This window comes from Scyliorhinus torazame, chromosome 11, assembly GCF_047496885.1.
Source record: "Scyliorhinus torazame isolate Kashiwa2021f chromosome 11, sScyTor2.1, whole genome shotgun sequence".
Classification (NCBI taxonomy): domain Eukaryota; kingdom Metazoa; phylum Chordata; class Chondrichthyes; order Carcharhiniformes; family Scyliorhinidae; genus Scyliorhinus; species Scyliorhinus torazame.
The window spans coordinates 140,544,929-140,569,022 of record NC_092717.1 but is presented as its reverse complement, the minus strand read 5'-3'; the positions used below and the strand labels follow the sequence as shown (position 1 = coordinate 140,569,022).

The following is a 24,094-nucleotide window of genomic DNA, read 5'->3' as shown; positions in this document are numbered from 1 at the left end:
AATCCGACACTCATCGGTCGAGAAGGAAGCACAAGCCATCGTAGAAGCCGTGCGGCATTGGAGGCACTACCTAGCCGGTAGGAGGTTCACTGGTGGACCAGTACTGTCCAGCGGTTGGTTGCCTTCATGTTCGACAACTCACAACGGGGCAAAATAAATAATGACAAAATCCTGAGGTGGAGGATCGAACTCTCCACCTACAATTACGATATCAAGTATCGTCATGGGAAGCTCAACGAGCCCCCAGACGCCCTGTCCCGCGGCACATGCGCCAGCGCGCAAGATGACCGACTTCGGGCTATCCACAATGACCCGGGGGTCACCCGGCTTCCACTTCATGAAGGCCCGCAATCTGCCCTCCTCCACCGAGGAGGTCAAGGCAATGAGCGGAGTGCAAACCGCACTTCTACCGGCCAGTCAAGGCCCGTGTGGTAAAGGCCTCCTGGCCCTTTGAACGCCTAAGTATAGATTTCAAAGGGGCCCTCCCCTCCACCAACCGTAATATATATTTTCTCACCGTCATTGACGAGTACTCCCGCTTCCCCTTTGCTGTTCCCTGCCCCGACATGACCTCGACCACTGTAATAAAGGCACTGCACAGCATCTTCACACTGTTCGGTTTCCCTGCCTACATCCACAGCGACCGGGTTACATCGTTCATGAGTGATGAGCTACGCCAGTACCTGCTCAGCAAAGGCATCACCTCAAGCAGGACTACGAGCTATAACCCGCAGGGAAATGGGCAGGTGGAGAGTGAGAACGCGACGGTATGGAAATTTCCCAATCCCCCGCTGGCAGGAGGTCCTCCCCGATGCCCTCCACTCCATCAGATCACTCCTCTGAACAGCCACGAACGAGACCCTGCACAATCGTTTGTTTATCTTCCCCAGGAAGTCCACCTCCGGGGTCTCGCTTCCATCTTGGCTGTCAACTCCGGGACCTGTCCTTCTCTGGAGGCACATGAGGAGCCATAAGACCGACCCCCTGGTCGAGAGGGTCCAGCTGCTTCACGCCAACCCCCAGTACGCTTACATCGCGCACCAGGACGGATGGCAAGATACGGTCTCCCTACGAGACCTGGCACCAGCTGGTTCCCCTGCCAATGTTCCCCATACGCCCCCCTGGGTCTCCTGTGCTGTCCCGCGCCGACACTGCCGCCACCCACCACCCCCCTACCTACCCCCACACCCCAACCGTCTCCGACTCGCCGGACTGAGGCTCCAGCTCCAGGCCCCTGGAGTCACCACCTGCAACAACCGTGCCCGCTGCACCGCCAGAGCTGAGGAGGTCGAAGAGAACGATCCGGCCTCCAGAGAGACTGAATATGTAATGACCCCACCTCACCCCCGCTGGACTTGATTTTTTAACGGGATGAATGTGGTGAACAGGTGGTGAATGTATTCACCATAATGCATGACACTGTAACCATTGTATTCACCTAATGTAACCTATGACCTGGAAGTGGAGATACGAGCTACTTCCCGGTACTGTACTGTAACCCCGGTGGGCTCCGCCTCTGGCTCCTCCCTTACCGGGGCCATATATAACCCGACCACCTGCGGGTGGCACTCATCTGCACAACTGACTCTGGCTAGGCAAGTCCATGACTAATAAAGCCTTATGTTCACTCGCTCTCTCGGCCTCTTGGTGAATTGACGGTATATCAGCCGGCACCTCCACATCACTGTTTATCATGTTGGGGCCTTTGATTTAAAGGGGGAGGAAATGCATAATTCATTGTCCCGGTAAATTCCTGCTAGCGCCGGGAGAAGTGCAACCCTGCCCCCTATGATGCGGCCAGTTTGGGAACGTACTTTGAGAGCAGACAGTTAAACAGTAGATTTAGATAGAAAACAACAGGCAACTTTAAACAAGTGTTTTGAAGGTATGTAGATGTTTTTAAACGTTTTCTTTTGTTCTTTTAAACCGGCTTTACAATTGTTGTTGATGCTTTAAAAAAAATTTTTACGACTAAAGGTGATTATCTATAAGTGAACATAGATTTATCTATAAGTGAACATAGATTTGGGTATTTGTTTTAGATCTGTGAAACTATTCTGCACTATATTATATATATTATATAATTTTATGTGTGGCATGCTTAATGTTGGTATATTTTAATTTAGTTTATGGTCTATGATTTTAAAAGCGCCTCGGGGCTTTTTGCTGTCATTGTCCTTGTAGCATCTGATTTTTATTTTGGATTTAGTGTTTATAGAATCACTGTGGTGCAGAAGAAAGCCATTTGGCCCATAAAGTCTGCACTGACACTCCGAAAGATGTATTCTACACTAGGCCCATGCCCTCGCCCTATCCCCATAATCCCACCAACCGTTGGACACTAAGGGGCAGTTTAGCACAGATAATTTACCTAACCGGCACATCTTTGGACAGTGGAAGAAAACCGAAGCACCCGGAGGAAACGGCGGGGGCTCGATTGCATAGTGGTTAGCACTGCTGCCTCACAGCGTCTGGGTTCAATTCCAGCCTTGGGTGGACTTTGTATGTTCTCCCCATGTCTGCGCGGGTTTCCTCCAAGTGTTCTGATTTCCTCTCTCAATCCAAAGATGGACAGGTTAGGTGGATTGGCCGTGTTAAGTTGCCCCTTAGTGTCCAAGGATGTACAGGTTAGGTTCCGGGGATAGGGCCGGGGAACGTACCCAGGTAGAGAACTCTTTCAGAGGGTTGGTGCAAACCTGACGGGCTGAATGGCCTCCTGTCCTGTAGGAATTCTATGGTTCTATTCCATGGTTCTAGGAAACCCATGCAGACATGGGGAGAATGTACAAACAGTCACCCAAGGTCTGAATTGAGCACGGGTCCCTGGTGTTGAGCAGCAGTATTAACTAGTGTGCCACCGTGTTAATTATGTTTGTGCCTTGCTTGCTTCAATTAACTTCTTAATTTATAGTTATCTCAACTAAATGTTGTGTTCTGATGTTCTCACTGAGACTTTGTACAAGTTTGTAAACTTTAATGTAAAACTTGTATTCACTAAAAATAATTGTATAAATGCAAAATCTTGAAACCAGTTAATCTTTAACTTAATGTTTAACTTTATCAGCTGAACAATGAAATAAAACTCTCCACGTTTACAGATTTCTTGCAATAAAATATATTTTCTCGCTTAAACACAACCGTCCCAGCTATTTGTAAAGGGAATAGTTCTTGTAGGGGTGGGGGTTGACAATTGTTGATTGACTCGAGACTTCTAAGGATGAACATTACATCAGGGAGAATTGTAAACAACTCGGCTCAAAATACATTGGAAAATCCAATTGTACTTTAACTCTGAATCAGCTGGGAGGACAGGCATGTTAACGTTAAGTGTCTTTGAAGGAGTCAATAGCACCAATACCAAAGCCATTATCATCCGAAACCAACTCCGCTGGGCTGCTCATAATCATCTTCACCCAGCTCAAGGAAGGACCCTGAACAGGAGGAGGACAAAGAAAGCTCTTCAAAGACACCTTGTAGGCTTACCTCAAAAAATGGAACATAGATGTCAATGCCTGGGAGACCTTTGCTCAGAAGAGACCTCCTAGGAGGAACATCCTGATGGAAGGGTCACAATTCTTCGAGAACACCCGACGGCAAGGGGAGGCCCAGAAAAGGAGCCAGAGAAATGAATAGCTGTGACTTGGCGCTCAAGGACTAATGCCACCTTTTGCATACTCCTGCCAAGTGGATGATTGAAGATGCGGCCACGCAAGGAACCACAGAACCCGTGGCTAGTAACACTGCGTATCTTAGGTGGATAAACATACCCGCGAATGGAAGTGACAGCCTTATGGCAAACCAAAGTTTTTTTTTAAATGTATCATCTTTTCTTTTAATTTGCATTTTAAACATATTTATATAACACTAAGCATTAATAATATAGAACTTCAACCTACCAAAAACCTGTCTCCCGATGTCTCCTACCTCTGCTAGACTGAAAAATGTCCGAGTAAATAAAAAGGTGTAAAAGCTCACCAAATATCTGGATAAGTGGCCCAGGCTAGTGCTGTAGCTGGATTTTTCCTTTACAGAGCTTCAAACAGGGGGGGGTGCTCCGGGAGTTTAGACGTCTGCGCTTTTGGCGCACATGCCTGAACGCTCGCACTTCCAGGTCGTCATGTTGCACATGTGCAGCGCACCAGCGACTTGGAGTCGCGAATCCTCCAGGAAGTTACAGGCCATAATGTTTTTTGTTTTCCTGACAAGCAGCCGTATAATAATAAGTTTACTCGTGTGCATCAGGAGGGGTAGGTAACAAAGTCACAATTTTAAGGGATACGGGAGCTAGTGAATGAAAAATGAAATGAAAATGAAATTAAAATCGCTTATTGTCACAAGTAGGCTTCAATGAAGTTACTGTGAAAAGCCCCTCGTCACCACATTTCGGCGCCTGTTCGGGGAGGCTGGTACGGGAATTGAACCCGCGCTGCTGGCCCTGTTCTGTATTACAAGCCAGCTGTTTAGCCCACTTGTGCTAAACCAGCATAGGGGCACTTTATTTTGCATCAACTGTTTGCGCGGGCAGCCTGTAGTGTTAACATCTTTTAAATAAAGCTCCACGTTTTGGTTGAACCTCCCAAGGCCTGCAGACTCTATCTTGAATCCATCACAGTCACGATTTCCAGGAACACAATGGATAAAATGAGGATTGTGTACTCCCAACGCTGCGTGGCTTGAAGGGTCTAAATTTTTTGTCACCTTGGAAGTCCAGGCAGCATGGTAACACAGTGGTTAGCACAGTTGCTTCACAGCCCCATGGTCCCAGGTTCGATTCCTGGCTTGGGTCACTATCTGTGCGGAGTCTGCACGTTCTCCCCGTGCCTGCGTGGGTTTCCTCCGGGTTCTCCGGTTTCCTCCCACAGTCCAAAGATGTGCAGGTTAGGTGGATTGGCCATTCTAAATTGCCCATAGTGTTCAAAAAGGTTACGTGGGGTTACTGGGTCGTGGGGATAGGGTGGAGGTGTGGGCTTAGGTGGGTTGATCTTTCCGGTGCGGACTCGATGGGCACAATGGCCTCTTTCTGTATTGTAAATTCTATGATACAGGCTGGAGCCAGTTGGGATTAAGTATGTCATTAGACAGTGGGTTCCTGAAGCTTCCCCAATGCCTTAGACAAATGCATCGCTCCAAGCACATTTAAAATTTTATTATTTTTCAGGATGAGTTTAGTTTTTACTCTGCTGAAGTCAGAATATATTTTCAGACATGGATGGTCCGTTTCTACCAACGATGGAATTTTCTCGAGATCTTTGTGTATTCTAGCTGCTGGTGTAAACCAAAATTAAAATGTCAGCAAAAATGCATTAGTATGTACTGGCAATGTAGAGATTTTATGATTTCAAATGTGATTAATATTCATATTCAGCACAAACATGTTTAAATTGGAGACATAACCCCAGTATTTAAGTAAGTGGTAGGAGGAGTTCTAGCCAGGACACCCAGAAGTCATGTTTCGAGATGTCCTGTGGTGGAAATGAAGAGATCTGGTTGGGGTAGAGGGGGAAGGCATGTTAAATAAATACTGTGCCCCCCCCCTCACCCTAATACAGGGATGAATGTAATCGGATGTATCAAATAATCCAGCAATTAAATCAAAGCATCTGTAGAAAGAGAAAGTGATGACTCTTCAGAAGTCAAAGGAAATATAAATTTAAGTTGTTGAAAGGGACAGGGTAGTCTGGGATAGGTTAGAGGGTGGAGAGATTAAATAATGAAGATGTTATGGGAAAAAGGCAAAGGGAGTGGTAATGGTTATAATCTAGCAAACCTGGTAGTACTGTGCTGCTGGGATGACAGAAATGTCTTCTATAAAAATAAATCAGCCAGTTGAGATGAGAATAGATAAACATCTTGGGGAGATTCACTTGATTATTAATGCGGATTACAGAAGTGGGTAACGATGTTTGCGTATAGGTTTTGAGAAAGAAAACTTAATAGGCTGAGTAACCTTTCATATGCTTCACATTAATGGTTTCCTGGCAGAATGGCGGTTACAATATATTGCCTCCTGTTAAAATGTAAAGAAAAGCATTTAACGTTTTAGTAGGTGAATAAAGTTTTTTTTAAAAACCATGTATGCAGTATCCCATGCCATCTATCATCAGGGTTGCAGCAACATGTTGCTTTGACAGTTGCACCTGCAAAATGTACCCGTCTTTCAATTCAGTAAGAGTCATCAGGTTGAGAGGTGAAAGGAGCTGAATAAACAAGATATTTTTTCAATACTGATAATGTGATTCAACATGTTTAAAACAAATTTAAGTTTGGATACTTTGAAATTATTTTTCAGCTGGGGAATGGCTGTTAATGTGTATTCGACGTCGGTAACTAGCGAGAACATGAGTCGGCATGACATCATGGCCTGGATTAATGACACAGTGTGTTTAAACTACACAAAAATTGAACAGCTTTGCTCAGGTAAGAAAGTATTTGAAAATAAATCCCTTTAAATGTACTTGAATATAAGGTGTTGACAAGCTGCACTGACTGAGTGTTATGGGCCAGGGTTTAGAGAACCCCAAAGTGTATCATGGAGTTCACCTGACCCACAACTTTTAATAGATTGTGGTATGGGGAGCACACGGCCCACTCTGCAGGTGTGGTACAGCAGAAATGGAAAAATATTTTTTAAAGCAAAACTACGAACTTTGGATTTCTTGTCCGACATTTTGTGCAACTTTTTAATGTTGTCTAGCCAGTTCACCTCTATTTAATCGTTCCCCAAAATTTGACACTTAATCCAATAATGTAATTCCCGATTTCTCACTCACCAATTTTTCCTTAATCAATTTAAGTGGTCCTCTTACCTCATGACCAAAAATTATTTCCAAAGGACTAAATTTGGTTGACTCATTAGGTGCATCCCTAATTGAAAACTGCACGAACGGAATTCCTTTATCCCAATCCTCTGGATAATCTTGACAATAAGCCCTCAACATTGTCTTTAATGTCTGACGCTACCTTTCTAACGCTCCCTGTGATTCTGGATGGTACGCAGTTGATTTAAATTGTTTTATTCCTAAACTATCCATAACTTCTTTGAATAACCTCGAGGTAAAATTTGATCCTTGATCCGATTGTATTTCTGTGCAAAGTCCATATCTAGTAAAGAATTTAAGTAACTCCTCCACAATCTTTTTAGCTGTAATATTACGTACTGGAATGGCCTCTGGAAACCTAGTAGACACATCCATTATAGTCAAAAGATAATTGATTCCCACTTTGTTTTAGGAAGCGGTCCTGCACAATCGATTAGGACCCTTTATAAAAGGTTCCTCAAATGCTGGAATGGGTATTAAGGGTGCTGGTTTTATCACTACTTGAGGTTTCCCTATCACTTGACATGTGTGACATGATTGACAAAATTTAACTACATCTTTGTAGTCCAGGCCAATAAAAATGTTTCTGGAGTTTGGCTTGAGTTTTCCTTATTCCCAAATGACCTTCCACTGGTACCTCATGTGCAACTCGCAACACTTCCTTTCTATACCCTACCGGCAATACTACTTGATGAACTTCTGCCCACTTTTCATCTGCCTGCATATCTAAAGGTCTCCATTTTCTCATCAAAATATCACTTTTACGGTAATAACACCCTGGTATACACTCAGATTCCTCTTCCGTGTATGCTTTCTGATACATCCGTTTTATTTCTATATCTTTTAGTTGTAACGCCGCCAGTTTTCCTGAACTAAAAATATCTGCCTCATCCTCCACCTGTTCTTGTTCTTTTTCAACCATCTGAACAAACATCCTTTCTGATAATTGCACTTCCACTTCATCTTCACTCTTTGATTTCTCCTCTTGCCTTAACCTGTGACTTTGCGACCTTGTACTACACAATCCGGAAAAATCCCAGTATATTCGTCCTTCAACACTTCACTTGTCTGAATTTCCACTGGCTTATCAACCACCGTAGGCATTACTCCCTCCTGCGATCCAGCTATATAATTACCCAAGATAAACTGTATTCCTGGACAAGATCGTTTCTCTATTACTCCTACTACCACTTCACCACTCTTCACTGGACTTTCTAACCTTACCTTATATAATGGAACACTACTCCTCTCACCCTGAATTCCACATATTACCACCTTTTCTGGTAATTCCCAGACTACATAACTCCTCATCTCTTACCATTAAAGATTGACATAGGGGAAGGGGAGACAGTTGAACGCGAATGTGCGGAGGCTTTTGAACGTTATCATGATGCCGGAGAGGGAGGGGGAGGCGGAGATAGTGGTGGCGATGGACGCTGAGAAAGCCTTCGACAGGGTAGAGTGGAGGTACCTGTGGGAGGTGCTGAAGAGGTTCGGGTTTGGTGAGGGGTTTGTCAGGTGGGTTAGGCTGTTGTATGAGGTCCCGATGGCATAGGGTGTCGCTTTATGTGGACAACCTGCTGCTGTATGTGGCGGACCCGGTGGGAGGAATGCCAGAGGTAATGAGGATCCTTAGGGAATTCGTAGTTCAGCTAGGGGCCAGGAGAGGGGGATTGGCGAGCTCCCACTAAATAGGGTGGAGAGGAGCTTCAAATATTTGGTGGTCCAGGTGGCCAGGAGCTGGGGGCCCCTGCATAGGCTTAACTTTACAAGGCTGGTGGAGCAAATGGAGGAGGAGTTCAAGAGGTGGGACGCGTTGCCACTGTCCCTGGCGGGTAGGGTGCAGTCAATCGAAATGACGGTGCTCCCAAGGTTTTTGTTCCTGATCCAGTGCCTCCCCGTGTTTATCCCGAAGGCTTTTTTCAGGCGGGTTAACAGGAGTATAATGGGGTTTGTGTGGGCGCGAGGGACTCCGAGGGTGAGAAGGGTGTTCCTGGAGCGGAGTAGAGATAGGGGGGGGCTGGTGCTGCCCAACCTCTGTGGGTACTACTGAACCGCCAATGCGACGATGGTGCGCAAGTGGGTGATGGAGGGGGAGGGGGCTGCATGGAAGAGGCTGGAGACGGCGTCCTGTGTGGGTACGAGTCTGGGGGCGCTGGCAACGGCGCCGCTGCCGCTCCCTCCAAGGAGGTATACCACGAGCCTGGTGGTGGTGGCGGCCCTCAAAATCTGGGGGCAGTGGAGGCGGCATAGGGGGGAAGTTAGGGCCTCGGCGTGGACCCCATTACGGGGGAACCACCAGTTTGTCCCAGGAAGAACAAGTGGAGGGTTTTCGGGGTGGCACAGGGCAGGGATACTAAAGTTGGGGGACCTGTTTGTGGACAGGAAGTTCGCGAGCTTGGGTGAGCTGGAGGAGAAGTATGGGCTCCCCCTGGGGAATACCTTCAGGTACTTACAGGTAAGGGAGTTTGCCAGACGGCAGGTGGTGGAATTCCCACGGCTACTGCCACACACAGTACAGGACAGGGTGCTCTCGGGGGGGGGGGGGGGGGGGGGTGGGTGGGAGTGGGGAAGATCTCGGAAACTTACCAGGTGATGCAGGAGGAGGAGGAGGCCTCGGTGGTGGAGCTGAAAGGTAAGTGGGAGGAGGAGTTGGGAGAGGAGATCGAAGAGGGGACGTGGGCAGATGCCCCAGGGAGGGTGAACTCTTCCTCTTCATGCGCGAGGCTCAGCCTCGTACAGTTTAAGGTGCTGCACAGGGCACACATGACTGGGACAAGGATGAGCAGGTTCTTTGGGGGTGAGGACAGGTGTGTTAGGTGCTCAGGGAGCCCAGCAAATCACACCCATATGTTCTGGGCATGCCCAGCGCTGGAGGAATTTTGGAAGGGCGCAGCATGGACGGTGTCGAGGGTGGTAGGATCCAGGGTCAAACAGGGCTGGGGGCTCGCAATATTTGGGGTGGCAGAGGAGCCGGGAGTGCAGGAGGCGAAAGAGGCCGGAATTCTGGCCTTTGCGTCCCTGGTAGCCCGGTGAAGGATTCTCCTTCAGTGGAAAGATACGAGGCCCCCAAGCGTGGAATCCTGGATCAGCGATATGGCAGGATTCATGAAATTGGAGAGGGTGAAATTTGCCTTGAGAGGGTCGGTACAAGGGTTCTTTAGGCGGTGGCAACCATTCTTAGACTTTCTGGCAGAACGATAGACATTGGTCAATGGCAGCAGCAGCTCGGGCGGTGGGGTATTTACACTGGAGGGTCTGAGGGGGTGTATACACCTGTTGTCTTAAGTCGGGGTGTTAATGTTAATTTATTATTTAGGTGCAGGGGGGGAGGGTTTGGGGGGTTGCTTTTTTAGATTGTGTTTTGTACTTAACCCTGTTGGGTTCTTTTTTTCTTATTTTGTTATTGATATTTTATGAAAACCTTTAATAAAAAAATTTTTTAAAAAAAAAGATTGACATAGGGGCTGTTTAGCACAGGGCTAAATCGCTTTGAAAGCAGACCAAGGCAGGTCAGCAGCACGGTTCAATTCCCGTAACAGCCTCCCCGAACAGGCGCCGGAATGTGGCGACTAGGGGCTTTTCACAGTATCTTCATTTGAAGCCAACTTGTGACAATAAGCGATTTTCATTTCATTTTCATTTCATTTTTCATTCACTTGCTCCCGTATCCCTTAAAACTGTGACTTTGTTACCTACTCCTCCTGATTCACATGAGTAAACTTTACCCACACAAGGAAATTCTTTGAAGAGATCTGGCACCTTCTTCCCATTCATCTCTTGATCAGGCTGTACAATCTTTTTTTAAAAATATATTTTATTCGAGTTTTTTGGCCAAACATAACAATATGTAGTGTTTCTTTTACACAACAATAAGCAATATAAATAGCCGTGGCCAGTTTTAAACAAATAAATAAATAAATAATATATAAACAAAAACAAAAGAAAAACAAAACTAAATGGCAACTGTCTTGTCCAAAATAAATACTCTCCAAAATTACAGTCCAACAGTCCAGTATACAATTACATATACCAAATACCTATACATGTACAATAACATCCCTGAGAGTCCGTCCGATTCCTCCCCCCCCCCGGGTTGCTGCTGTTATCTACTTCTTTCCGCTCCCTCTATCTTTCTGTGAGGTAGTCGACGAACGGTTGCCACCGCCTGGTGAACCCCTGAGCCGAACCCCTTAACACGAACTTAATCCGTTCTAACTTTATGAACCCTGCCATATCGTTTATCCAGGGTCTCCACCCCCGGGGGCTTAGCTTCCTTCCACATTAACAATACCCTGCGCCGGGCCACAAAGGACGCAAAGGCCAACACGTCAGCCTCTCTCGCCTCCTGCACTCCCGGCTCTTCTGCAACCCCAAATATAGCCAACCCCCAGCTTGGTTCGACCCGGACCCCCACCACCTTTTGAAAGCACCTTTGCCACCCCCACCCCGAACCCCTGTAGTACCGGGCATGACCAGAACATGTGGGTGTGATTCGCTGGGCCTCTCGAGCATCTCGCACACCTATCCTCTACCCCAAAAAATTTACTAAGCCGTGCTCCAGTCATATGCGCCCTGTGTAGCACCTTAAATTGTATTAGGTTAGCCTGGCACACGAGGACGATGAGTTTACCCTACGTAGGGCATCCGCCCACAGCCCCATCTCAATCTCCTCCCCCAGTTCTTCTTCCCATTTTTTTCCTTTTTTCCCTTTCAGCTCATCTACCATGATCTCCCCCTCGTCCCTCATCTCCCTGTATATGTCCGCTACCTTACCATCCCCCACCCATGTCTCTGAGATCACTCTATCCTGCACTTCCTGCGTCGGGAGCTGCGGGAATTCCCTCACCTGTTGCCTCACAAAAGCCCTCAATTGCATATACCGAAATGCATTCCCTTGGGGCAACCCATATTTCTCCGTCAGCGCTCCCAAACTCGCAAACGTCCCATCTACAAATAGATCTCTTAATTGTACTACCCCAGCTCTTTGCCATGCTCCAAATCCCCTATGATTGTTTCTTATCGGGGACCGCACCGAAGCTCCCGTCCCTCCCCTATGCCGTCTCCACTGCCCCCAAATTCTCAATGTAGCCACACACCACCGGGCTTGTGGTGTATTTCTTTGGTGAGAACGGCAACGGCGCCGTCACCATTGCTTGCAGCCTAGTCCCCTTGCAGGACGCCCTCTCCATTCTCTTCCACGCCGCTCCCTCCCCTTCTCCCATCCACTTACACACCATTGAAACATTGGCGGCCCAGTAGTATTCACTTAGGCTCTGTAGTGCCAGCCCCCCCCCTGTCCCTACTACGCTGCAAGAATCCCCGCCTCACTCTCGGGGTCTTCCAGCCCACACACAACTCATAATGCTCTTCTCAATTCTTTGAAAAAAGCCTTCGTGATCACCACCGGGAGGCACTGGAACACAAAAAGGAATCTCGGGAGGACCACCATTTTAACCGCCTGCACCCTACCTGCCAATGACAAGGACACCATGTCCCATCTCTTGAAATCCTCCTCCATCTGTTCCACCAACCGTGTTAAATTAAGCCTATGTAATGTACCGCAATTCTTGGCTATCTGGATCCCCAGGTACCGGATGTCTCTTGTTACCTTCCTCAACGGTAAATCCTCTATCTCTCTGCTCTGCTCCCCCGGGTGCACCACAAAAAACTCACTTTTCCCCATGTTCAGTTTATACCCTGAAAAATCCCCCAAACTCCCCAAGTATCCGCATTATCTCTGGCATCCCCTCCGCCGGGTCCGCCACATCTAGCAACAAATCGTCCGCATATAGAGATACCCGGTGTTCTTCTCCCCCCCCCCCCCCAAGTATTCCCCTCCACTTCCTGGAACCCCTCCGTGCCATGGCCAGGGGTTCAATCGCCAGTGCAAACAATAACGGGGACAGAGGACATCCCTGCCTCGTCCCTCTATGGAGCCGAAAATAGCCAGACTCCCGTCCATTCGTGACCACGCTCGCCATCGGGGCCCTATACAGCAACTGTACCCACCTGATCTACCCGTCCCCAAAGCCAAATCTCCTCAACACCTCCCACAAATAATCCCACTCCACTCTATCAAATGCTTTCTCGGCATCCATCGCCACCACTATCTCCGCTTCCCCCTCTGGTGGGGACATCATCATTACCCCTAGCAGCCTCCGTATATTTGTATTTAGCTGTCTCCCCTTCACAAACCCAGTTTGGTCCTCATGGACCACCCCCGGGACACAATCCTCTATCCTCATTGCCATTACCTTGGCCAGGATCTTAGCATCCACATTCAGGAGGGAAATGGGCCTATAGGACCCGCATTGCAGCGGGTCTTTTTCTTTCTTTAGGAGAAGCGATATCGTTGCTTCTGACATAGTCGGGGGCAGCTGCCCCCTTTCCCTCACCTCATTAAAGGTTCTCATCAGTAGCGGGGCCAGCAAGTCCAAATATTTCTGATAGAATTCAACTGGGAATCCGTCTGGTCCCGGGGCCTTCCCCGCCTGCATGCTTCCAATCCCTTTCACTACTTCCTCCGTCTCAATCTGTGCTCCCAGCCCCACTCTCTCCTGTTCCTCCACCTTAGGAAATTCCAGCTGATCCAGAAAGCACATCATTCTCTCCTTCCCGTCCGGGGGCTGCGCTTCATATAATCTTTCATAAAATGCCTTGAACACTCCATTCACTCTCTCCGCTCCCCGCTCCATCTCCCCCTCCTCATCTCTCACCCCCTCCATCTCCCTCGCTGCTCCCCTTTTCCTCAGTTGGGGGGCCAACAACCTACTCTCCTCCCCATATTCGTACTGTACACCCTGTGCCTTCCTCCATTGTGCCTCTGCCTTACCCGTAATCAACAAGTCGAACTCTATATGTAGCCTTTGCCTTTCCCTGTATAGTCCCTCCTCCGGTGCCTCCGCTTATTGTCTGTCCACCCTCAGCAGTTCTTTCAACAACCGCTCCCTTTCCCTACCCTCCTGCTTTCCTTTATGTGCCCTAATAGATATCAGCTCCCCTCTAACCACTGCCTTCAGTGCCTCCCAGACCACTCCCACCTGTACCTCCCCATTATCATTAATTTTCAAGTACCTTTCAATACACCCCCTCACCCTTAAACACACCACCTCATCTGCCAATAATCCCATGTCCATTCTCCAGGGTGGAAACTGTTGTTTTTCTTCCCCTATCTCCAGGTCCACCCAGTGTGGAGCATGATCCGAGATGGCTATAGCCGTGTACTCCGTCCCCGTCACCTTTGGGATCAGTGCCCTTCCAAAACAAAAAAGTCTATTCGCGAATAAACTTTGTGGACATAGGAGAAAAACGAAAACTCCTTACTCCTAGGTCTACTAAATCTCCAGGGATCTACTCCTCCCATCTGCACCATAAAATCCTTAAGCACCCTAGCTGCAGCCGGCCTCCTTCCGGTCCTGGACCTCGATCTGTCCAGCCGTGGGTCCAGCACCGCATTAAAGTCTCCACCCATTACCAACTTTCCCGCCTCTAGGTCCGGGATGCGTCCTAACATACGCCTCATAAAATTGGCATCATCCCAGTTCGGGGCATGCACGTTCACCAATACCACCGCCTCCCCTTGCAGTTTGCACTTACCATCACGTATCTGCCCCCACTATCTGCCACTATAGTCTTTGCCTCAAACATTACCCGCTTCCCCACTAGTATGGCCACCCCCTTGTTTTTGCATCCAGCCCCAAATGAAATACCTGCCCCACCCATCCTTGTGCTAAGTCTAACTTGGTCTGTCAGCTTCAGATGCGTCTCCTGAAGCATAACCACATCTGCCTTAAGTTTCTTTAGGTGTGCGAATACCCGTGCCCTCTTAATCGGCCCGTTCAGCCCTCTCACATTCCACGTGATCAACCGGGTTGGGGGGCTCTTTTACCCCCCCCCCCCCCCCCCCCCCACCCCCCCCCCCCCTTGACGACTAGCCATTTCCTTTTTCAATCCAGCTCCTCACCCGGTTCCCACGTAGCTGTGCCCCCCCCCCCCCCCCCCTCCCATACCAGCTCCCCCTTCTCCCCAGCAGCAGCAACCCAGTTAACCACCCCCCCCCACCCCGCTAGATCCCAAGCTAGTGTAATTGCACCCCCCCATGTTGCTCCCAGAAGTCAGCAATCTCTGGCCGACCTCGGCTTCCCCCCGTGACCTCGGCTCACTGTGCGAGGCCCCCTCCTTCCTGCTTCCCTGTTCCCGCCATGATTACCATAGCGCGGGAACAAAGCCCGCGCTTCCCCTTTTGGCCCCGCCCCCAATGGCCGGCGCCCACAGCTCCTCATCCTCCCTCACCCCCTCCCCCACGACATGGGGAAGAGAGAGAAGTTACATGGGTCGCAGGTTTAACAATCTGGGAAGTCTTCTCTTTCCCCCTTTTCCAATTCACCCCCCCCCCCCTTTGTCCCAAACGTTCTTTTTCTTCTGGCCCGCTCACTCCAGCTTCTCTTCGACAATAAATGTCCACGCTTCGTCTGCCGTTTCGAAATAGTGGTGTTTCCCTCGATGTGTGACCCACAGTCTCGCCGGCTGCAACATTCTGAATTTGACCTTCCTATTGTGCTAACACCGCCTTGGCCCGATTAAAGCCTGCCCTCCTTCTCGCCACCTCCGCACTCCAATCTTGATACAAGCGGATCACCGCATTCTCCCACCTACTGTTCCGAGTTTTCTTGGCCCACCTGAGGACCATCTCTCTGTCCTTGTATCGGAGAAATCTCACAACTATTGCTCGAGGAGTTTCTCCAGCCCTCGGTCTTCGCGCCATAACTCGATAGGCTCCCTCCACCTCCAGCGGGACCCGTCGGGGCCTCCGATCCCATTAACGAATGCAGCATCGTGCTCACATATGCCCCGACGTCCGCCCCCTCTGCACCTTCGGGAAGACCAAGAATCCTTAAGTTCTTCCTCCTCGCATTGTTCTCCAGCACCTCCAGCCTTTCCACACATCTTTTGTGTTGTGCCTCGTGGATCTCCGTTTTCACCACCAGGCCCCTGTATGTCGTCCTCATTCTCAGCAGCCTTTGCCTTCACGACCCAAAGCTCCTGTTCCTGGGTCTTTTGCCCCTCCTTTAGCCCCTCAATCGCTTGTAATATCAGGGCCAACAGCTCCTTCTTCATCTCCTTTTTGAGTTCATCTACGCAACGCCGCAGGAACTCTTGTTGGTCAGGGGCCCCATATTAAACTGCCTTCTTCCGACGCCATCTTGCTTTGTGCCTGCCTTCCTGGCCCGCTGCTCTTGAGGATCCACCGCAATCCGGCTACTTTCCTCTCTTTTTTCCATCCGTGTCCGGGGGGGATTCCCTTCTGGATTACCGCACAGTGTTATTTGCCGTTAAAATTGCCATTAGGGCTCCTATTAAGAGCCCAAAGGTCCGTTCCACCGGGAGCTGCCGAAACCGTGCGACTTAGCTGGTCATCACCGCACCCGGAAGTCAGGCTGTACAATCTTTTGCACCTCCTTCGCTTCACTTGGGGGCTTTCCTTTAACACTTCAACAAACCTCACTGTCTTGTCCTGTTTTACCACATCAGCCTTCCCAGTGCTTTTCTTCAACCACCAACGCTGCGACTTTACATGGCCTAGTTTATTACAGTGAAAACATTTGAAACTTTTTCTTTTCCATCCTCCTGGATTTCTTTTTAAATCTGAGTTACACTCCTTATTATCTTCCATCAGATCGCCTTTACCGTTACCACTTGAGTATTTCTCATGTCCCCAGTTTCTATCCCTCAACAGGCTGAAACAGATGTCGGAAACGAAGCTTTGATTTATGAACTAATTCATAATCATCTGCCATTTCTGCTGCTAATCTCGCAGTTTTAACCCTCTGCTCTTCCACGTGAGTTCTCATGACATCAGGAATTGAATTTTTAAACTCCTCCAAAAGTATAATTTCTCTGAGAGCTTCATACGTTTGGTCTGTTTTCAAAGCCCCTTATCATAGATCATAGAATTTACAGTGCAGAAGGAGGCCATTCGGCCCATCGAGTCTGCACCGGCTCTTGGAAGGAGTATCCCACCCAAGGTCAACACCTCCACCCTATCCCCATAACCCAGTAACCCCACCCAACACTAAGGGCAATTTTGGACACTAAGGGCAATTTAGTATGGCCAATCCACCTAACCTGCACATCTTTGGATTGTGGGAGGAAACCGGAGCACCCGGAGGAAACCCACGCACACACTGGGAGGATGTGCAGACTCCGCACAGACAGTGACCCAAGCCGGAATCGAACCTGGGACCCTGGAGTTGTGAAGCAATTGTGCTATCCACAATGCTACCGTGCTGCCCAAATTATCCACCTATCAAAATTACTCTGTTTGATCCTTTCAAACTCCATGTATGTTTGACCAGGTTCTTTCCTTAAATTCCGTTCATATGCACCTAAGATGGATTTTTCACCACCTCATACGACTCAAATACCTCCTTCGGTAGCGATGCAACTTGTCCATTTTGGAAGGACAAATATGAATGCGGAATACAGGGTTAACGGTAGAGTTCTTGCATTGTGGAGGAGCAGAGAGACCTTGGGGTCTATGTTCATACATCTTTGAAAGTTGCCACTCAAGTGGATAGAGCTGTGAAGAAGGCCTATGGTGTGCTCGCGTTCATTAACAGAGGGATTGAATTTAAGAGCCGTGAGGTGATGATGCAGCTGTACAAAACTTTGGTAAGGCCACATTTGGAGTACTGTGTACAGTTCTGGTCGCCTCATTTTAGGAAGGATGTGGAAGCTCTGGAAAAGGTGCAAAGAAGATTACCAGGATGTTGCCTGGAATGGAGAGTAGGTCTTACGAGGAAGGTTGAGGGTGCTAGGCCTTTTCTCATTAGAGCGGAGAAGGATGAGGGGCGACTTGATAGAGGTTTATAAGATGATCAGGGGAATAGATAGAGTAGACAGTCAGAGACTTTTTCCCCAGGTGGAACACACCATTACAAGTGGACATAAATTTAAGGTGAAGGTGGAAGATATAGGAGGGATATCAGAGGTAGGTTCTTTACCCAGAGAGTAGTGGGGGCATGGAATGCACTGCCTGTGGAAGTAGTTGAGTCGGAAACATTAGGGACCTTCAAGCAGCTGTTGGATAGGTACATGGATTACGGGAAAATGATATAGTGTAGATTTATTTGTTCTTAAGGGCAGCACGATAGCATTGTGGATAGCACAATTGCTTCACAGATCCATGGTCCCAGGTTCGATTCCGGCTTGGGTCATTGTCTGTGCGGAGTCTGCACGTCCTCCCCGTGTCTGCGTGGGTTTCCTCCGGGTGCTCCGGTTTCCTCCCACAGTCCAAAGATGTGCGGGTTAGGTGAATTGGCTAATGATAAATTGCCCTTAATGTCCAAATTGCCCTTGGTGTTGGGTGGAGGTGTTGAGTTTGGGTAGGGTGCTCTTTCCAAGAGCTGGTGCAGACTCAAAGGGCCGAATGGCCTCCTTCTGCACTGTAAATTCAATGATAATCTATGATTAATCTAGGACAAAGGTTCGGCACAACATCGTGGGCCGAAGGGCCTGTTCTGTGCTGTATTTTCTATGTTCTACCTACCAGCTTTGTTTGAATCAGTAATACCCACATATCCTGTGGCCATTTCATTTGTTTAGCCATCTTCTCAGATGAAATGAAAAGGCTTCCATCTCCTTCTCGCCAAACTTTGGCAATGTTTGGACATATAATTCCTACCAAACCTTCGACTATGGTGCTCTTTCTCACTATCCTCATCACTATCATCCACCTGTACGTTTCCCTTTACGCCTGCCAATTGTAACTGACTGTCATGTTTCATGGCCATTTTCTGAAGTTCAAACTCTCTCTCTTTATCTTTTTCCCTGATCTGTATCTCCCTTTCTCTTTCTTTTTGTTCTGCTAGGGCTCTTCTTTCTGTTTTCCTTTCTTCTCTCTCTTTTTTCCTCTCTCTCTCTCTCTCTCTCTCTCTCTCTCTCTCTCTTTCTCTCTCTTTCATATTCAAGCTGCTTTAATTCTTTCTCCTGTTCCATTTTTTAAAGTTGTAGCTGAATTTTTGCCATTTGCAATGAGTCAAACTGTATCTCAGGCAACTTTAAATGCTTACCCACCACCATAATTACCTCATCTTTTCGCATTTTGTCAGGTAATGTTAACTGCAATGTTTTTGCCAAATCTAACAGTCTGCTTGTGACCGTCTATTAACTCAAGTTAACTTTTTTAAAACATACAGTGAACAACTTAGCAACTATTAATTCAAATACAACCCCAAGAATAATATACTAAGTAATCCTTTAAGCTTTCCTTTTAACATCCATGAGCTTAAAACCCCTTTTACCAGAAGCAATTAGGTTAAAGTCACCACTGTTATTAGTTTTAAATCACCAGGATTGATTTACAGTCTTTAGGTTACGGAGAGAGATTCATACACCTTCTGGCTGTGACTGCAGCTATCCAGCTCTGAAAACGAAACTAAAAGACACCCTGCAGCAAACAGCCTAAAACGAAAGTAAAAAGCTGCCGCAGCCCAGCTCCACCCACTCTCTGACATCACTGCAGTAGTAAACATCCATTTCCTAAAGGTACTCTTGTATGACACTGAGGTCACTAAGTATTGTCTCTGACGCTTAGTGTATGATCGTTGAAATAATCCTTTGTACAGTAACATGCTAACCCATTGCTCCTTTTTTAGAAACTAATTCATTCTGATCCAGAGTATTTGGAATTTTTAATGTGGAACATTATTCACCTTAATATTTGTTGTAAACTTACTGGTCATTGCACATTGAACATTGATGTAAAGTGCTAATTGCTAAATTTAGAATAAAGGGACTGACCTGACTCGAGCAGAGCAGATTGAGACTCCCTGATTTTGGCTTTGCATGTATTCCCAATTTCAGTTTCTTAAAACAGCGGTGCCAGTGTTGTTGGAGCGTAGTCGGTGGGGAGGGTGTGTTGGCGCTGCCGAACGTTTGTAACTACTACTGGTCGGCTAATATAGCCATGATTAGGAATTGGAGGGGGTGTGGATGGAGGGTTTCAGAGATGGCAGAGAGTAGGAATTGAGAGGATTGGAGATCTATTTATAGACTGGAGCTGACTGGAGCTACCCTAGCTGGAAGGATTTGGAGGAGAAATTTGAACTGCCAGCAGGGAATGGGTTTAGATAGCTGCAGGTACGGGATTTTCTGAGAAGGCAGGTTCCGACCTTCCTGCTCCTGCAACCACGGGGGGATACATGACACGGGAATTTCTAGAACATGGGTGGGAGAGGGGAAGGTATCAGATATCTACAAATAACTTATGGAGTCGGAAGAAGCTCAAATAGAGGAACTAAAGGACAAGTGGGAAGATGAGCTAGGGGGAGAGATAGAGACGGGTCTGTGGGCGGATGTCTTAGCAGGGTTAACACGTCCTCATCATGTGCTAGATTTAGCCTGACACAATTTAAGGTAGTCCACCGGGCACACAAGGCGGTGGCCCGGATGAGCAAGTTCCTTGGGGTAGCGGACATGTGTGCGAGGGCGCGGGAGGTCCAGCAAACCATGTCCATATGTTTTGGGCATGCCCGAAGCTTAGAGGATTTTGGCAAGGTTTTGCAGATGTCATGTCCACGGTACTTAAAACAAGGGTGGTGCCGAGTCCAGAGGTGGCGATCTTTGGAGTGTCGGAAGATCCGGGAATGCAGGGGGCGAGAGAGGCTGATGTTTTGGCCTTTGCCTCCCTAGTAGCCCGGCGACGGTTACTGTTAATGTGGACGGACTCGAAGCCCCCAAAATTAGAGACCTGGGTTAGTGACATGGCTGGGTTTCTCAGTCTCGAGAAAATAAAGTTCGCCCAAAGAGGCTCAATGTTAGGGTTCGTCCGGAGGTGGCAGCCGTTCGTCGACTTTCTCGGAGAAAATTAAAATGTCAGCAGAGGCAGAATGAAGGGTTAGGCTATTGTTTCATTGATTGGGGGTGCGAAGAACGTGATGGGGATGGAGATGTTTTATGTACCTGATGCTCGATCAATAACTCCAGAAGCGAGATTGGATGACAATTGGAAGGCTTTATTGGACTAGATATTTCCCCCAGCAATGCAGGTACAGAATGCGGCTGCTAGGGAGACACAGACTCTTATACTCCGCCTTACTGGGTGGAACCAGCAGGCAGACTTCACCAATGATCTTCATGTCTCGGGTACCTCCCACACCAATGGTCTTACAGCCTCAACCTAGGTACCGTAATACCCCTAATACAGGCTACCACATTCACCCCCTGTTTAAAAAAGAAGAGTCCGGCGGGGGTGGTGGTCTCGCATCATGCAGTGGTAGACGTTATGGTGATACCCGTCGGTGGTACAGCGTTTTGCCTTATTACATGTCACAACTATTTACAGTATTCATTTTACATGTACATATCAGAATGAAGCAATTAGTCGATCGGGGGCCCTGGTCGTCCTCTGTGATCGTCGCAGTTTCGGTGGTGATGCAGGCGCCGGCTCGGGCATCCGTGATTCTGAGAGCGTGACTTTGGCTTCTTCGGTAGCTTCATCACCCCTGGGTGGGACCAGTGGAAGAACCGACCCACCTGGAAAGGGGGCAGCCGTGGGGTGTGCCGGTGGAAGGGAGAGTGGTGTTGGTGGGTGGGGATCCTGCGGGCGCCAGGTCCCGTAGAGAGACCGTATCCTGCCGGCCGTCGGGGTACGCCACGGCGTACTGAGGGTTAGTGTGAAGGAGGTGGACCCTCTCTAACAATGTGTCCGACTTGTGCGCCCGCACGTGTTTACGGAGCAGAATGGGTCCAGGAGCTGCCAGCCATGTTGGGAGCAAGGTCCCGGATTAATACTCCCGGTTCCCATTCGCTCCCATTGGGAGCGAGGTCCCGGATGAATACTCCCGGTTCCCATTCGTCATCCCCTGCCCCGACATGACCGCAGCCAACGTCATAAAAGCCCTCCACAGTATCTTTACCCTGTTCGGTTTCCCCGCTTACATACACAGCGACAGGGGGTCATCCTTCATGAGCGACGAACTGCAGCAATTCCTGCTCAGCAAGAGCATCGCCTCGAGCAGGACGACCAGTTATAACCCCCGGGGAAACGGACAGGTAGGGAAGACAAGGAGACGTTCATGAGGTGTTTTGTTTGTCGTGGTACACAGCAGTGATCGGATGGAGTGGAGTGCATCGGGAAGGACCTCCTGCCAGCGGGAGACTGGGAGATTCCTGGACCATAGGGCCAGTAGGACGGTCTTCCAGACCGTTCCGTTCTCCCTCTCTACCTGTCTGGTAGATGGCAGGGGATGGCGAATGGGAACCGAGAGTATTCGTCAATCACGTTCAGGAAGTAAGTGTTGCGGTCAGTGGAGGGGAGGGGCCCTTTGAAGTCCATACTGAGGCGTTCAAAGGGACGGGAAGCCTTTATCAGGTGCGCTTTCTCTGGCCTGTAGATTTGGCAGTTCCTGGTGGCGGTCCTGACCTCCTCTAGGGAGTAGGGCAGGTTGTGGGTCTTGATAAAATGGAAGAATCGAGTGACCCCCCAGGTGGCAGAGGTCCTCATGGAGGGCCTGGAGTTGGATGCCAGCCAGTGTTTGAAGGTTGCCACTGAGTTTGCCGCGTGGGGGCTGAGTTGCAGACACTCCGGCTTGATTCGGAGCTCCATTCTTTAAAATTTAGTCCAATAAATTGATGCTCGATCAATAACTCCAGAAGCGAGATTGGATGACAATTGAAGGCTTTATTGGACTAGATGTTTCCCCCAGCAGTGCAGGTACAGAATGCGGCTGCTAGGGAGACACAGACTCTTATACTCCGCCTTACTGGGCGGAACCAGCAAGCAGGCTTCACCAATGAACTTCATGTCTCAGGTGCCTCCCGCACCAATGGTCTTACAGCCTCAACCTAGGTACCGTAATACCCCTAATACAGACTACCACAATACCAAGTTTTTGTTGCTGTTAATTATTATTATAAAAACTACAAATACCCTAATAAAATGTTTCATACGGAGAATCTGCTTGAATACGGCAATACGATTTCTCACGTTGAAATACGCAATCCACTGCAGCCCTTGGTCAAATTCAACCTGAAACCGCACTGAAGGAGAGCATTTAAACGAGGAGTTTTTTTGGGGAGGGAAGAAAAAAACATTAAGAGGCAGCTCACTGTAAAGGGCTGGCTGGCTTTGTGGGGTCAGTGGGTGGTGAGGGAGGTGGGAAGAGGAGCTGATTGACGAGCTGCAGTGAATGCATTACTCCCGTAACACTTTGATTAGTTTCCTTGGCGATGGCTGCTGGAAGACAGGGCCCTGCACAGAGGCCCTGCACCCCCTCAATTCCACCCCACACACTATACAGTGCATGCGTGTCATGTGATCCTTTGCACGGTCTCGCATCAAGATGGCTGGCTATGTGTGTAAAAGTATTGGATTTGCATTTTCCATTTGGGCAATAAAGGTGTAAAGCTGTATTTCAGATTGGTGGGCATTTTTTCTTTGAAATGAAATGCTGATTTTACTGCCAAAATACTGATTTTTAGTATCTGGAATACTGATTTCTATTGGGAAAGGTGAGCAATTCTGAAATGCTGCCTCGCTGAAACTCAGCTGTCTCTTTAATAATTAAATTTAAACAGAATATACTGGAAATACCCAGCAGGTGACTTATTTCATCACAACTCCCTGACTTGACTATTTCCAGTATTTTTTGTTTTGATTTCAGATTTCCAACATCCACAGTATTTTGTTTTTATATTAGTGCTTGAGTTGCCAGTACTGATCTCCAACGGTGCTGTAATAATAAGGTTTCTGGCTTAAACAGAAAAAGTTATTGTATTGAGACTGGAGAATCAATTTTTGGTAATCACTAATTATAAAAGAATTAGAAGTAAACTATTTGCATTGCAACGAAAGCCTGCTGTGTGCTAGCAGCAGAAATCTCAGAGGGCATTTAACCCGTGTGACTTGCAACTGCTCTTGATTTGAATACAGGAAAAAGTTGTGTTGGCCGAGCACTCCAGTTTTTATGTTGGCAGTTGTGTAGTACTATACTACAGCATTCAGTAACCTTGCATAACCGACCATGGACTCCAAACACCTTGTCTTCACCCTCCTCCCATCAAAGCCAAATCTCTTTCTAGCTGATGACAGGAGCTGAAGTGACTTACAGACACATCAACAAATAGTGATTGGTCACTTCCTTATTGCATAAGTTGTTTCTTGCTTTTCCTTGATGTGCATTCGAAATACAATTGGTACTTTGCCATTGTTTATAAAAAGGTAGTGAAATTGGTATACCCAGAGTGGTTTCCAGAGATGTCTACCGTCAAGC

At 48.0% G+C, this 24,094-nt stretch overlaps 1 protein-coding gene across 2 annotated transcripts in view; it reads left to right on the top strand.

The window, feature by feature from the left end:
• The window catches only part of mapre2 (microtubule-associated protein, RP/EB family, member 2), a 153,093-nt gene that overhangs the window by 60,894 nt on the left and 68,105 nt on the right, over positions 1 to 24,094 (top strand). For both annotated transcript variants that reach the window (XM_072467812.1, XM_072467813.1), the window contains exon 2: positions 6,290 to 6,417. In XM_072467812.1, the coding sequence (XP_072323913.1) occupies positions 6,290 to 6,417 (128 nt within the window). The remainder of the gene's footprint in view (positions 1 to 6,289; positions 6,418 to 24,094) is intronic.